The sequence below is a fragment of the Mastomys coucha genome, unplaced genomic scaffold (assembly GCF_008632895.1).
Source record: "Mastomys coucha isolate ucsf_1 unplaced genomic scaffold, UCSF_Mcou_1 pScaffold9, whole genome shotgun sequence".
Taxonomy (NCBI): Eukaryota; Metazoa; Chordata; class Mammalia; order Rodentia; family Muridae; genus Mastomys; species Mastomys coucha.
In genome coordinates, this window is record NW_022196915.1 from 44,029,172 (window position 1) to 44,043,644 (window position 14,473).

The following is a 14,473-nucleotide window of genomic DNA, read 5'->3' on the forward strand; positions in this document are numbered from 1 at the left end:
AAAAAAAAAAAAAAAAAAAAAATTGCAAAACCTTATGCTGGTCTAGGCCTTAAAATTTCAGATTGCTCTGCAAAGTGCCAAGGCCTGTAGAAGCCGATGTGTGCAGGGAGCCCAAATAGCAGTCTGATGTGCTTCCACTTTGTCCTGTGGAACAGCTTTTCTTGAGGCTGTTTCAAATGTTTCTTACGACAGATGGGCTCCCCATGCTAGACACTGGCTTAGAACTCTGGGCTCCCTCACTGGCAAGCTGCCACCTGTTGTCTTGAGGATGGGGTGGAGCACTGTCAGCCTTTCAAGGAGAGCAGAGCTGGACAAAAGCAGATGACCACTGAGTTTAAGACAAAGAGAGGATACCAAAGTAGAACAAGCAGAACACTTGGTTTCCTAGGTTATAAAACTGATGGCTAGTGTCCCGTGTACCTGTAATTTAACACTTCGTTTGACTCAGACAGCAAGGCCCAGAGAAAACCACAGCATCTTTCTCACACACTGTCTAAGCCTGTGCTTTCTCTTTTCTTCCTAATGAAGAACCTTCTTTCTGTCTGAAGACAGCATAAAGGAGTAGTTGCTCTCCAGAGACCAAGGAGAATACCCCTTACTCAGAATACGAGAACGGAGTAAGGTGACCCCGTGTCCATGTACTAATAAAATGATTGATATGTTACAGAACCAAGAAGTGGGTGATTACATGTGTTAATTCTCCATACTTAAGTTTACGTCTTTTAGCATTTACAGAGCACTAAAACCTTCTAAAAACTTCTTATATCTGCTCTGTCAATTTACCGCCATACCATCACCCATTAAAACACCACTGTCAGGATCCAGGCAGAGGTGGAGCATGCCTTTAATCCCAGCACTTGGGAGGCAGAGGCAGGAGGATTTCTGAGTTTGAGGCCTGCCTGGTCTACAGAGTGAGTTCCAGGACAGCCAGGGCTACACAGAGAAACCCTGTCTCAAAAAACAAAACAAAAAAACCCACCACTATCAGGCTGGAGAGATGGCTCAGGAGCTAGGAGCATGTATTTCTTTGGCATACGTTCTGAGTTTGGTTCCCTGTACTCACATCTGGTTGCTCACAACTGCCATAAATCCTGCTCCAGGGACTATGATACTTCTCTGGACTCCTTAGTGACCTGCACTCACATGCACATAGCCACTCAAGGACAGTATATACACACATTTGGAAAACTAGTAAAAGCATCCTCAGTAGCTCATGCCTGTAATCCCACCACTGAGGAGGTGGAGCCAGGAGAATCAGATGGCTCAGAGTTTAAGAGCACTGACTCCTCTTCCAAAGGTCCTGAGTTCAAATCCCAGCAACCACATGGGGGCTCACAACCATTCCAAATGAGATCTAATGCCCTTTCTGGTGTGTCTGAAGACAGCTACAGTGTACTTACATATAACAATAAATAAATCTAGAAAGAAAGAAAGAGAGAAAGAGAGAGAGAGAGAGAGAGAGAGAGAGAGAGAGAGGAAGGAAGGAAGGAAGGAAAGAAGGAAGATCCAAGATCTCCTCAGCTACTGGTGAGTTGAGGTCACCTGATCTCCATGAGACCCTTTATCAAACAAACAAGCAAATAAGTAGTCAATATAAATTCTATTGCAGTAGAATGTGTTATGAGACAGACAGATTGATTGGTCTCTGTTTTCTTGCTGGAGTGATCTTGGGACCTGAAAAATAATTTATGAGTATGAAGGAGTATACTGCTATAGATGACACATTGGAGAAAATTTTCTTTATCTATTTTCTCTTGGCATTTTATTTTTAAATCGTATTTTACTTTTAGAAAAGGTTAATAGTACATTGCCATAGTTCATGTTTTATAACTGTTCATCCAAAACTAAGTACTCTTGGTGCTGGAGAGATGGCTCATCAGTTAAGAGACTAGCTGTTCTTCCAAAGGATCTGGATTTGGTTCCCAGCACCCACATGGCAGCTCACAAGCACATGTAACTCCAGCTCCATTGGATCTGATGCCTTCTTTTGGCCTCCCACCAGGCACATAAGTGATATACAGACATACATGCAGGCAAAGCACTGATACATATAAAATAATAAAAAAAAATTTTAAATAAGCACTCTTAAGTTAAAATTACCTCATATCTTGTCATCTACTGCTCACTTTGCTCCTCTCATTCAGAATATCTTCATTGTTGTTGGTGATTTGTTTGGTTGGTTTTGGCATATGTGTGCACGCGCACTGTTTTGTCTTTGAAACAGTGTTTTGCTCTAAAGTTAACGCTGGCCTCTAACTTACTGTTATCCTCCTTCCTTAGCTTGAAAAGGCAGGATAGAATGTGTGGATGTTTCCTATCTTGTGTTAGACTAGTCTAGGAACGTCTGACAGTTTTTTAAGGCCATGAAAACCCTTTAAAAGAATACTAGCATACTTATATGGGAACCAAAATTGTGAAATTTAGTTGTTTTGGTTTTTTTGTGATGCTAGGCATCAAACTAAGATCTTTATACATTCTCGATAGGTACTGACCTCTGATGGACACCTCCAGCCTTGGAATCCGCTTTTAAAAACTCATACTCTTAACTAACCCTGAATCAGCTTGCTGGCTGGTACTTCCTAAGAATCTAGTTCGTCTGGTTAGTTGCAGCAGGTGTAGCTGATGCAGCAGTAAAATGAGGAAGGATGTTTGTTTGACACAAGTGCTTGCCATGAATAGGAGACACCAAGATGCCAAGCATAAATGTATGCTTTTTTTAAAAGGATGAAAATAAAGCCCACTATCCCTTTCACTTTCTCCTTCTCATATCAAAGTCGTTTTGATGCATGGGTCTCCATGCACTGTTCATGTAAGGTGCCTGACTGTTCTGCATGCCATTTGGATAGCATTATATCAGACTTGGCAGGTGGCTAAACGTGTACTTTCATTTCTCAGGACTTGAAAATGAAGTTATATTTATCTACTTTAGATGATATTTTGGTAACATTCCCAGAATTATTGTCTATTATTGATTTTGAAAACTATTCAGCCATCCATTTTTCTTCTCTCTTAGCACCCCATTTACATTTATAGAAGCCCCTATCCGTGTTTGCCTCTCTTTTGTATTCATTTTAAAGAACATCTTTCTTAAAATATATTTGTCCTTTAGCTGTGCTTTATTCAGGATGTTTTGTAGGATCTTGGTTGGTCCTCAAACTCTCCAGTGCCTTCCAAGTTGTTTATAGAGTTTTATATAAATTTTCTGGTTGTTCACTATTAGAAAATGGTTTATAGATTGGTATGTAATAGCTGCAACCAGAGCCCAGTGTATTCTGTCAGGAAGAAATTGGACTGTGCCAGGCAAAGGTATGAGGTCTCATCCCAGCCATTGTGCAGGATGAATAGGAAACTTCTCTGACTCACAGGGTTCAGTGTCCACAGCTAGCCTTTTCCTGTCACCTGTCCTTTCTTCTGCTGTGTTTAATCCTCCGTTGAATCCATCTATATGCTCTTAAATTCAGTTCTTATTTCTTGTTACAGAATGTCTGCCTTTTCTGTTTAGTGAGTTCTTATCTTAAATGAAGTTCTCATCTTGCCAACTGTCTTCTTGAGTTTACTGCAGCTTCCTCCTATGCTTCTGTCTTCCACTCCACACAGAACCTTCCCAGCCACACCTTTGGATACTGCTGTATGGCAGTGGTAGTAACTTCAGACAATCTGTTTCTAGGCTGTAGACACGTTGAAAATGTTTGAGAAGAAGGACAGTAGAGTGAAGAGTGCAGCTGCGACCAACCTCTCCTTCCTGTATTATCTGGTGGGTTTGAGTTTTTACAACTAAGGGTTGTTCATATGATAGTTTTGCATTCCTAAATCTGCCTAAGAAGAGGCCTCCAAAGAAGGCTGGTGCAGACTGTAAGTGGACCAAGGTACACCAAGGGCTTGACTAACAGTGCAGAAGGGGCTGAGTTTTCAGACACGAGGAAGAAGACTGAAATGAGGGGAGACTGGTAGTGAGGAAGGCCCCAGAGAATGACAGCTGAACTAGAGACATTTGACCCATCATGTTAGTGACAAAGCAAGTGCTATTGCAGGTAGCACTTAAGTGACTTAAGTTGCAGAGTACTTAAGGTGCAGAGCACCATCCATAACACGCATTCATTGAGTGCCTACTAGATGCCAATCACTGGGACTCCTGAAAGTAGGTGGGCGCTATGTATGCCAGTTGCCTTCCAACTACAGACTTGATTTGCCCTTAACTCAGCCTCAGTTAGCAGCTCTTTCCCACCTCTGCAGGTTCCACAGAGCTCCCCACCCCTGCAGCCCTCACGGCAGCCGTCTTCTGAGTTCTATTTGTTGTCCAGAAGATAGCGGGATACATTTTAGTTTTTTTCACAGTTGCATTCTACTTTGTGGCACCAATTTCTATATAAGTTGTAGTTTAGAGTGCACACAAAGACTCACACATGGATGTTTACAGCATCATTATTCATAACAACCAAAAGGTGAATGTAAGCAGCCTGAGGATGCCCCAGCAACAAAGGGGTAAACCAGATGTGGTATATCCATCCATGTGGACGTTAGTCAGCCATTAAAAGCAACAGATTGTTAATACATACATAGTACCTTACAAACACACCAAGTAGAAGTGGCCATACACAAAGATCCCACTTAACATCCAGTGTCCAGGATAGGAAGGGAAAATAGAAAGAATACAGATTTCCAGAGACTGGGAAAAGAGACAGGAGAGCTTCACTGCTAATAGACACAGGATTTCTGTGGAGAAGAAGAAAGTCTCCAGGAGGGAGGCAACAGTGGTAACTGCCCAGTGTTGGGGAGCGTTTGCCACTGAACTGAGCATTTTAAAGGGGCTCTGAGTTTCACTGAGCTGACCTGGCCATTCCACGGTGAAATAAGGGATCCACAGGCCTCATATGGATGATGACAAGGTCCTTATCGAGCTTCTGGCTGAGAGAGAAAGAGAAGGCAGTACATAGGCGTAAGTGCAGGCACCTAGTGGGTGACGCAGCAAGGTGCAAAGCAGGGGACAGCTGAGGCCCTTCCAGCTATTTCAGTGCTTCAGGTGGGAAGACAGTGCACAGCAAATGAGGACACGGGTTTGGGCGTTGAACATGGAACCACCTACATAAAAATGCTGTTGTTATCAAACCATGAGACTAGGGAAGCCATCCATGAGAAGCTTGGCTGTTTGAACATGACAACTACACATACCCTGGGAAACCCATGATATTTAAGATATTTGTTTTGTTCATCATTGTTTATCATCTCAGAAAGTCATCATTTATAATCTCAGAAAATCATTTCAGTAATCTCTGAACATTCTGAAGAGACCTGAAGAAATGAAGTCTATCTTTTATACTTCATTTAGGAAAACGAATTTGCCCAAGCCAGCAGCTATGCAGATTTAGCTGTGAACTCGGATAGATATAACCCATCAGCTCTCACTAATAAAGGGAATACGGTTTTTGCAAATGGTGATTATGAGAAAGCAGCTGAGTTCTATAAAGAGGCCCTAAGAAATGATTCTTCTTGTACTGAAGCACTTTATAACATTGGTAAGTTCAACAGGCAGATTGCATTAAGGAATGGTCGGCCTTCTTTTAAAAATAACAGATTATTCTAAATGGAGTTGATAATTCAAAAGCCAAGCTATGTAAAATTTGGGTCAGTGTTATGTTGCTCTCTGAGAAGACTTTTTTAATATCTATATCTATCACAGTTAGAAGATTATGTCCCCAAGTTTCTGATGATATGGGATGATGTTTTTAAACTTTTCCCAAATAGGTAGAAGGAAAAAACCCATCTTTCTTTTTAATTATAAAAAAAAAAGTCAAATATACTGTTTAGTGCCACAGTTTGGCACATTTTAACAATGCCGAATATGCCTCAGAACTTTTATTACTTTTTTTCTATTTTATGCGTGTGGGTGTTTTGCCTGCATGCTTGTCTGTGCAACATGTGTGTGGTTGGAACACACAGAGGCTAGAACAGGGTGTAAGATCCCCTGAAACTGGAATTATAGATGTTTGTGAGCCACCATGTGGGTACTAGGAACCAAGCCTGCGTCCTCTAGAAGAGCAAGCAGTGCTCCTAACTGCTGAGCCACTTGTTCAGCCCTCAGATTTTGTTTGTTTTATTTGTACTATTTTACAAGGCCCATCCCCACCTCATCCCTTTCCTGTCCTTCAGAGGTTGCCAGATATGGGCACTATTACTTCCAAGGTGTTCCAAAGAAGTACATGTCTTTAATACTGGACTTTTGTTTCTTAGTTACTGGTGTTTCTCTTAAATTATGTTTCTCTCTGCATGTGTTGTTGCTTGATTATGAATTTTGTTTGTATTTTTTGCTTTTTTCTTGTCTTTTTTATGTTGTTACTTTTCTTTGGATGTCTGGTCTTATAAACTGGTCTTATAAACTTATAAGCTAGGGGAGAGGGCGCTGGGCAGATGGCTGCTGCCACACAAGCAAGAGAACCTGAATTCTGATCCCCAGCACCTACTTAAAAAGCCTGCAATCCCTTTGATTGTTGGCAAAAAAAAAAAAAAAAAAAAAAAAAAAAAAAAAAAAAAGACAGAAAGGGAGAAAGGCAGAAAGGCAAAAAGGGAGAAAGGCCGACTGCCAACCCTGGAGATGAGGTGTGGCAATAGGGAAGAAGTAGCTAATTGAGGCACCTTGCTGAGAGATGGCAAGATGGAATGGAGCACCGCGTGAGTAGCATTTGAGATCTTGAAGGGCTTTACTGCCTAGGAAAGAGGAGGACACTGGCCTTCCTAGGCCTAACTAGGCTTAATGCCTAGTTAGATGGCCGATTTTTTTACTTTATAAATATTAGACAGTTTTAGATTCTTACAGCTTTATTTTTCCTGTGTAATTTAAAAGTCAATTTTGAATTTTTAGAATACTTTATTAGTAAGTATTAATCATACATAATAATAGGTTTTACCATGACATTTGCATGAACATAATGTATTTCTATCATATTTACCTCCCTAGTTCCGTTACCCTCTCTGTCCCCACTCCTGTGATCTTCCTAACCTCGCTTCTACTATTGTGTGTTTTGATTTTTTTTGTAATTAAGTAAGGACCTACACTTGTTCCCAACATGAACAATCAAGCATCACCTTTATCCCTTCATCTCGCTGACATTAAATGTCTATTAATTATGTTTGTAGCTGGACACATATGTGAAGTACTTATTCCATTTTTGAGTCCACTTGTTGGTTTGTGTCTGCTATCCTTGCTGTGCTCCCCTCCCCCACCACACACACTTGAAGACTCACTGGCGATGCCTGTAGCGCATCTATCTGCTTGGAGAAATCTCACCTCCTCTTGTTTGTTTAAGAATCCCCAGTTCACATTCATTTTCTCTTGGGGATGAATATTTGCATATATTTAAATATTTATCCTGCCGAGTTGACTACAATTGTCCAGTAAGGCTGCTGCTTTCTGTCTTCTCCAGGCCTCACCTATAAGAAGCTAAACCGTCTGGACGAGGCCTTGGACTCCTTCCTGAAACTGCATGCAATCCTTCGGAACAGCGCTCAAGTTCTCTGCCAGATAGCCAATGTGTATCTCACTTGAAAACTTAACGACATGATTAATTCCCTCAATTGGAAATTAAATATTAATTATTAAATAATATTAGCCATTGAGATAATTGATGAGAATAACTTAACAGATTAAACTGCTATAAGTAGTTCAGTTGGTAAAAGATCATTTGAATCCCAAGAGGAATTAGTTAAAAATTAAAACTTAAAAAATCAAAAACTTTTAAAAATTAAAAAATTAGTTAATTTAAAAAAAATAATTGAAAGAATTGAGGACATTTTGAGTATACATAGCTCTGATTGAAAGTGAACTAAATACTTTAGCATTGTATTAATTCTGATTCCTGTAGGATATTGAGGACAAATTAGTATTGTAGAAATAGAGAATGCAGCTCTCTGAAAACCTTACTCACAATTCTTCAGTGCTGTGTGGCCTGTTCATCAGCACTCATGTGGCTGTGTGCTGTGTGTGCAGGGTGAGAGCCTGTGCTTGGATCTCTGCGCATGCACCATATGGAGCATTGCTGTCACATCAGCTGCTAAAACACTTAGCGTTCTTGCTTTTCCCACTCACGGTTAGAAAAGCAGGCACGAGTTAATGTTTTTAATGCCTCTTACTATATTGGAAAAACACTTTGATTTCTTAACTAACATTGTCCAAGATATGAGTTAATGGAAGATCCCAATCAAGCTATTGAATGGCTAATGCAGTTGATCAGCGTTGTCCCAACTGATTCCCAAGCCCTGTCTAAACTGGGAGAGTTATATGATAGTGAGGGAGACAAGTCCCAGGCATTCCAATATTACTACGAGGTAGGTGTGCTGTCTCACATTTCTTCCAGTTTCTGACATTGTATGGGTTTTAAAGGAACAGGCCCTAACATTTTACAAAGACTTAGTCTAGAGCTAATAATGATTTAGTTAAAACAAAACATTCTTAAACTATAGTTTTGATTCATTTTAATGAAAATGAAAAATACTAACTCATTTTAAGAGTTATTTATTGCCAGGCAGTGGTGATGCACGCCTTTAATCCCAGCACTTGGGAGGCAAAGGCAGGCAGATTTCTGAGTTCGAGGCCAGCCTGGTCTACAGAGTGAGTTCCAGGACAGTCAGGGCTACACAGAGAAACCCTATCTCAAAAAACAACAACAAAAAAAGAGTTATTTATTTATGTGTCTGAGCTCTATTTGCATGTATTCCTGCATGACAGAAGAGGACATCAGATTTCATTACAGACAGTGTGAGCCAGCACTTCTTTGCTGGGAATTGAACTTGGGTCCTCTGGAAGAACAGCCAGTGCTCTTAAACTGCTGAACCATCCCTCCAGCCCCTAACTCATTTTCTTAAACCATGATTTGCATCACCTGATTCTTTTAAATATTTGCTATGACTCAGATCATATATAACTGAAAACTATCGAGTATGCCTAAGTTTTTTAAGTCTTGTATAGTTTTAAAACTTATAAAATTCTTTTAATAGCTCATACTTTTTTTTGGATTTTCAAGACAAGGTTTCTCTGTATAGGCCTGGCTTTCCTGGAACTCGCTCTGTAGACCAGGCTGGCCTCAAACTCAGAAATCTGCCTGCCTCTGCCTCCCAAGTGCTGGGATTAAAGGCTTGCGCCACCACCGCCTGGCATAGCTCATACTTTTTATAAATTAGTCCATCTGACAGATAAATTAATTAGAAGTGTATTCTGTATTGCTACTGAAGCTGAATTGTCACCTCTATTTTCTCTAGTCATACAGGTATTTCCCTTCTAACATTGAAGTCATTGAATGGCTTGGAGCTTATTACATTGATACGCAGTTCTGCGAGAAAGCCATTCAGTACTTTGAAAGAGCTTCCCTTATACAGTAAGTAACTGAATTTTATATTTAGTTAATATCTTACATTAAGACTATTATTATCCCTAAAAAGTTAGTATCTGGTAAGCCTAATAAATTCATGAAAATATCTTAATGAATTATTTTCACTTTCTTGTATTTTGTTCATTTCTCTTTGTCTCTATTGTGACAATATATTTTCTGTTGCACAGGAGCTTTATCTGTTTTCCTTGTTCATTCCTCAGAAAGCAAATAGAGTTCATTTACAAGTCAGAAGTGGCTTTCTCAGTGAGGACAGTTTTACTGCTGAGTCTTAATAGAAGGGAGGTGTGTTGGTTTTAGTTTACAGCTGCTGTACACTGAATATTAAAAGCTAAACTTTTAAAATTTAAGTTTTTTAGGTTTTTTAAGTTCACATCAGATGTTTTTCATATATCTGATTCAAACATAATGAATGTATGATATCCTGCTTTGTCTTCAGCCATATTAAATTATGAGATGAACTGTAACTTAGAGTTATTGAAAGGATAGTGGAAAGCCCAGAGATTTAAGTAATTTTTATGTAGAATTTATATTAGGCAACTACTTTTTATTACATTGGTTTCATATAAATGTTTTGATAACTATAAAACTAGTTACCAATATTAGCATAATAATTTTAGTTCAATAACATCTTTATGATTTACTATACTTAATCATACCGTAGCCTAGCCACATTCCTCAGTAAGGCGCACTCCACATGGCTCCATCCTTCACTCTGATTTTTATGTATCCTATAAAAATGGTATCATAGTCATCCCCAGATGGGTTTAGTGGCTCAGGCTTGGGATCCCAGCATTCAGGAGACTAAGGCAAGAGGATTTTCCATGAGTTTGAGAGTAGCCTATGCTAAAGAGTGAGATCCTATCTCAAAACCAGAATCAAGAGGCCAGCAAGATGATGATGGCTCAGCAGGCAGAAAGTATTTGCCAGCAAGCCTGACACTTGAAGGCAATCCCTAGGACCCACAGATAAAGAAAGAAATAAGTGTAATAAATAAACAAACAATAATGAGGTTAAGTAACTTCCTTATTATCATAAGGTTAATATACTTTAGATTAAATTGGCTTAATTAAATGAAGAGTCTGCTTTATTAAAACAAATGTTTCCATTTTTTCTATTTTTCTAATTTTCTATTTTTTATAAATTATTTTCCAAAGCTAAAAGGAAAGGTGTGACAAGCCACCCCTTCATCCAGTTCCTCTTCCTACCCATTTCATCAGCACTCCAGCCTCACCCACGCTGACTGCACTAACTGCACTGAGCTGAGGCTCCTCTGCAGTTAGCCAGTGTGGATCTTACCTGATGCTAACCACATTGGCATCAGTAAACCCTCTTCCATGAGGTAGCTGTCCAAACATAACTTCTCTCTCTGAGACCCATGCTTCCTACTTTATAGTGGGCCTCCCTGGTGAGACTGAAGCCTTCAGTCCCCTTCCCCATGTTCTCTCTTTCAGTCTCGGTCTCCTCCTGGATTCAGTTCTGAGCACGGCCTTTCTGGAGTGTCTGTGTAACTGGTCATGTCTATTCCCTTTCTTAGTGGTGTTCTCAGTTCCATTTTCTCTCTTGTTTTGCTTCCCTGTCTGTTCTCCCAAGTTTTATTCTTGGGTTAATCTAACCATTATTTTCATTGGGAATAGCTGTTCAGATAACTTTTGTGGCATGGTAAATGGATGCCATATAAATCTGTGCCGTATGAGCACTGCCCTTAGTCTTCAGTGTCTCCCTGTCTCCTCATCCTTTTCAAAGTTCTACAGTTCCTCTCTGTGTTTATGCTTCAGTTTCTTTGAAGATGAGTATCTTTTTTTTTTTTTTAAGATTTTTATTCAAGTATGTGGGTACACTGTAGCTGTCTTCAGACACACCAGAAGGGGGCATCAGATCCCATTACAGATGGTTGTGAGGCACCATGTGGTTGCTGGGAATTGAACTCAGAACCTCTGAAAGAGCAGCTAGTGCTCATAACCACTGAGCCATCTCTCCAGTCTGAAGATGAGTATCTTCACGCTAAGTCCCTTTATACTTCTCTCCCTGGCTCTCTCGGCATTTACTTTCTTCCTTTCTTTCTCTCTCTCTTTTTTTCTTTCTTTCTTTCTTTTTTTTAAAGATTTATTTATTTTATGTTTACGAGTACACTATTGCTCTCTTCAGACACTCCAGAAGGAGGCAACAGATCCCATTACAGATGGTTGTGAGCCACCATGTGGTTGCTGGGAATTGAACTCAGGTCTTCTGGAAGAGCAGTCAGTGCTCTTAACCACTAAGCCATCTCTCCAGCCCCCTGCATTTACTTTCAATTGCTTCTGTTCCTATGTTCTTTATGTGACAGAGGCATTCAGTGTACAATAATTATATTTTCTGTATAATTTTGATCATGTATTTTCTGTACTGTACACTGTAATTCCCTTTCTGGTGTGCTAAGTCATGTGTAAGAAAATTTTTTTCAACTGATACATAATAATTGTAGTTATATGTGCTAAGTATTTATTGTTGTATAAAACTTGCCTCTATCATAAGAATATAAACTTTTACAGAGTGGGAATATTCATTCTTCTGTCACATAGATCCTTATATATTACAGACAATTGGCAAATGGTTTAATTCAATTTAATTTTTTGTAATATTTATAATAGGAAGGTCTCTCCTGGTTGTATTGCTTATATTTTTGAGGTTCTTAGTAATTTAGTATTTTTAGTGTGATTCTAATTGATTTAAGCCTATATTTCTGTTTTCTTTCTTTTTTTTTTAAAGATTTATTTATTATTGTAAATAAGTACATTGTAGCTGTCTTCAGATGCACCAGAAGAGGGCGTCAGATCTCATTACGGGTGGTTGTGAGCCACCGTGTGGTTACTAGAATTTGAACTCAAGACCTTCAGAAGAGCAGTCAGTACTCTTACCCACTGAGCCATCTCGCCAGCCCCCTGTTTTATTCTTTCTACATCTGTAAATTACATTTTAAAATATTAAGAAATACTATTCCAGGATGGAGAGTTGGCTCAGTGGTTAAGAGCACTGACTGCTCTTCCAGAAGACCTGAGTTCAATTCCCAGCAACCACATGGTGGCTCATCTGTAATGATAGCTGATGCCCTCTTCGTGTGTCTGAAGAAAGTAGTAGTATACTCATATGCATAAAATAAATAAATAAATATTAAAATAAAAAAGAAATACTATTCTAAGCTGAGTATAGTTGCTCATGGCTGTAATCCTGTGCTTGAGAGCTGAAGCAGGAGATGTTCTACAAGTTCAAAGCCAACCTCTGGGTTATCGTGTAGAACCCTATTTCAGAAAAGGGCAGAAAGAAAAGGGATTCTACTCCTATTGGTCCATTGTTCAATGCAATCCTATTATTTTATAGTTTTAGAGATTGTTACTTAATATGCCCATCATAGCTGTTATCATAAAACACCATCAGAGGACCAGTATATGCATTGTGGGAGCTCCAAAAGAGAAAGAGAAAGGAGCAGGAAGACTACTGAAACACATTGTGGCCAATACCTCCCACATTTGAGGAAAGGTTGTGGCTTTGTGAGTCTACAGAGCTCAGTGAACGGTTAGTGGGAAAAACCCAAGAGACTCCCAGTGAGACACGCTAGCCATACTATTGAGCATGACACACAAAGCATGCTGGGTAAAATTAAGCACAGTCCTCAGCAGAAACCTTGAAGGCCAGAAGACAATAGATGGTATATTTAAATCTAAAATCTCTGATCATAAAGGTGATCTTACATATCAAAATTTGATGAATATATATACAAAATTGAAATACAACAATACATGAAGTTATAGTATGTGAAACTCGCATGAAAATCTTTTCATATTTCTGTAGACTTGAATAAATAATTCAAAAGGACAACTATGAAATTGGTAAAACTAATACCATTCATAATAAGAATTGAAAAGAAAAAGTAATAAGAATTCATTAAATCATGTAGCTAAAAAGCATGCACTTAAAGCTGTGAATCACTCTTGAAAGAGATTAAGGACATAAAAGAGTGAAAAGACACCACATACATGGATTGGGAGACCAGTGTTGTTAACAGTACAGAGTGATCTTAAGGTCAAGGCTCTCCCTACCAGATTCTCCATAATATTTTTACAGACATAGGAAATCCACCCTAATAATCATAAAGAATCTCTAGAGATTCCAGATAGTCCATTCAAAAAGGAACAAAGTTAGGAAACTCAGAATTCCTGTTTTCAATATGTGCTTGCATATGCCATAATAAAATAGTGTGGTATTAAAGGGGACTAGAAAGACAGACGAAAGAAGCCAAAATTAGCTCTCCCATCCATGGGAAGATGATTTCCTACAAAGGCATCAAAACCATGCAATGTGAAAGGACAGGCTTTTCAACTAAAAACAAACTAGATATCTACATGACAGGGAGATAAAGCTTGAAACCAGCTGGTGGTATACACCAGTGTCCCAGCATTCTGGGGCCGAGGCAGAAGGATTGAGGTTGGAGGCTAGGCTGGGCTACAAATCAGTCCTTCATCTCAAAAACAACCACACACACAAAAAATTGAACCTTATCTTACTCCATAAACAAAAATTAACTTAAAGTGGATTAAAATCCACACCAAATAAATGTAAGACTAAAAATGATAAAACACAAAATTCTTGGTAAAAATTGTTTATGCCATTGAGTATGGCAAAACTCTTAGAAATGACATCAAAACACACAATTAGACTTCATCAAATTTTCAATCTTCTGCTTATCAAATGAAACAAGAGTAGAAAAGCAGCCCACAGAGTCGGTCGTTACCCACAATATATAAAGGGTTTCTGCAACTCACCAGTGACAAAAGTCAGCAAAGGTTTTGAGGACTTTTTCTTCAAAGGTGGTATACAAACTGCTGATACGCATATGCAGGGTTGCTTATCTCCATCCCACTGGAGAGTGCAAGTCATAGCATGCACACATGGACAGCAGATTGGACTCAGTGAGGTATTTAACAGAACATAGGAGTTGGGAGTGGGATGTGTTGATGGGGGGCCTGGGAAGGTTGGAGGGGGAATATGGGGATAAGATTATCATATTTCATTGCTTACATGCTTGAAATGTTCTCTCTCTCTCTCAAGTCTTTTTTTTT

General features: G+C 39.2%; 1 protein-coding gene across 4 annotated transcripts in view; it reads left to right on the forward strand.

Annotated features, from left to right (window-relative positions):
* Positions 1–14,473, forward strand: part of Ift88 (intraflagellar transport 88) — a 100,985-nt gene that overhangs the window by 54,220 nt on the left and 32,292 nt on the right. For all 4 annotated transcript variants that reach the window (XM_031361175.1, XM_031361173.1, XM_031361176.1 and 1 more), the window contains exons 16-20: positions 3,668–3,754; positions 5,327–5,513; positions 7,419–7,527; positions 8,169–8,319; positions 9,250–9,365. In XM_031361175.1, the coding sequence (XP_031217035.1) occupies positions 3,668–3,754; positions 5,327–5,513; positions 7,419–7,527; positions 8,169–8,319; positions 9,250–9,365 (650 nt within the window). The remainder of the gene's footprint in view (positions 1–3,667; positions 3,755–5,326; positions 5,514–7,418; positions 7,528–8,168; positions 8,320–9,249; positions 9,366–14,473) is intronic.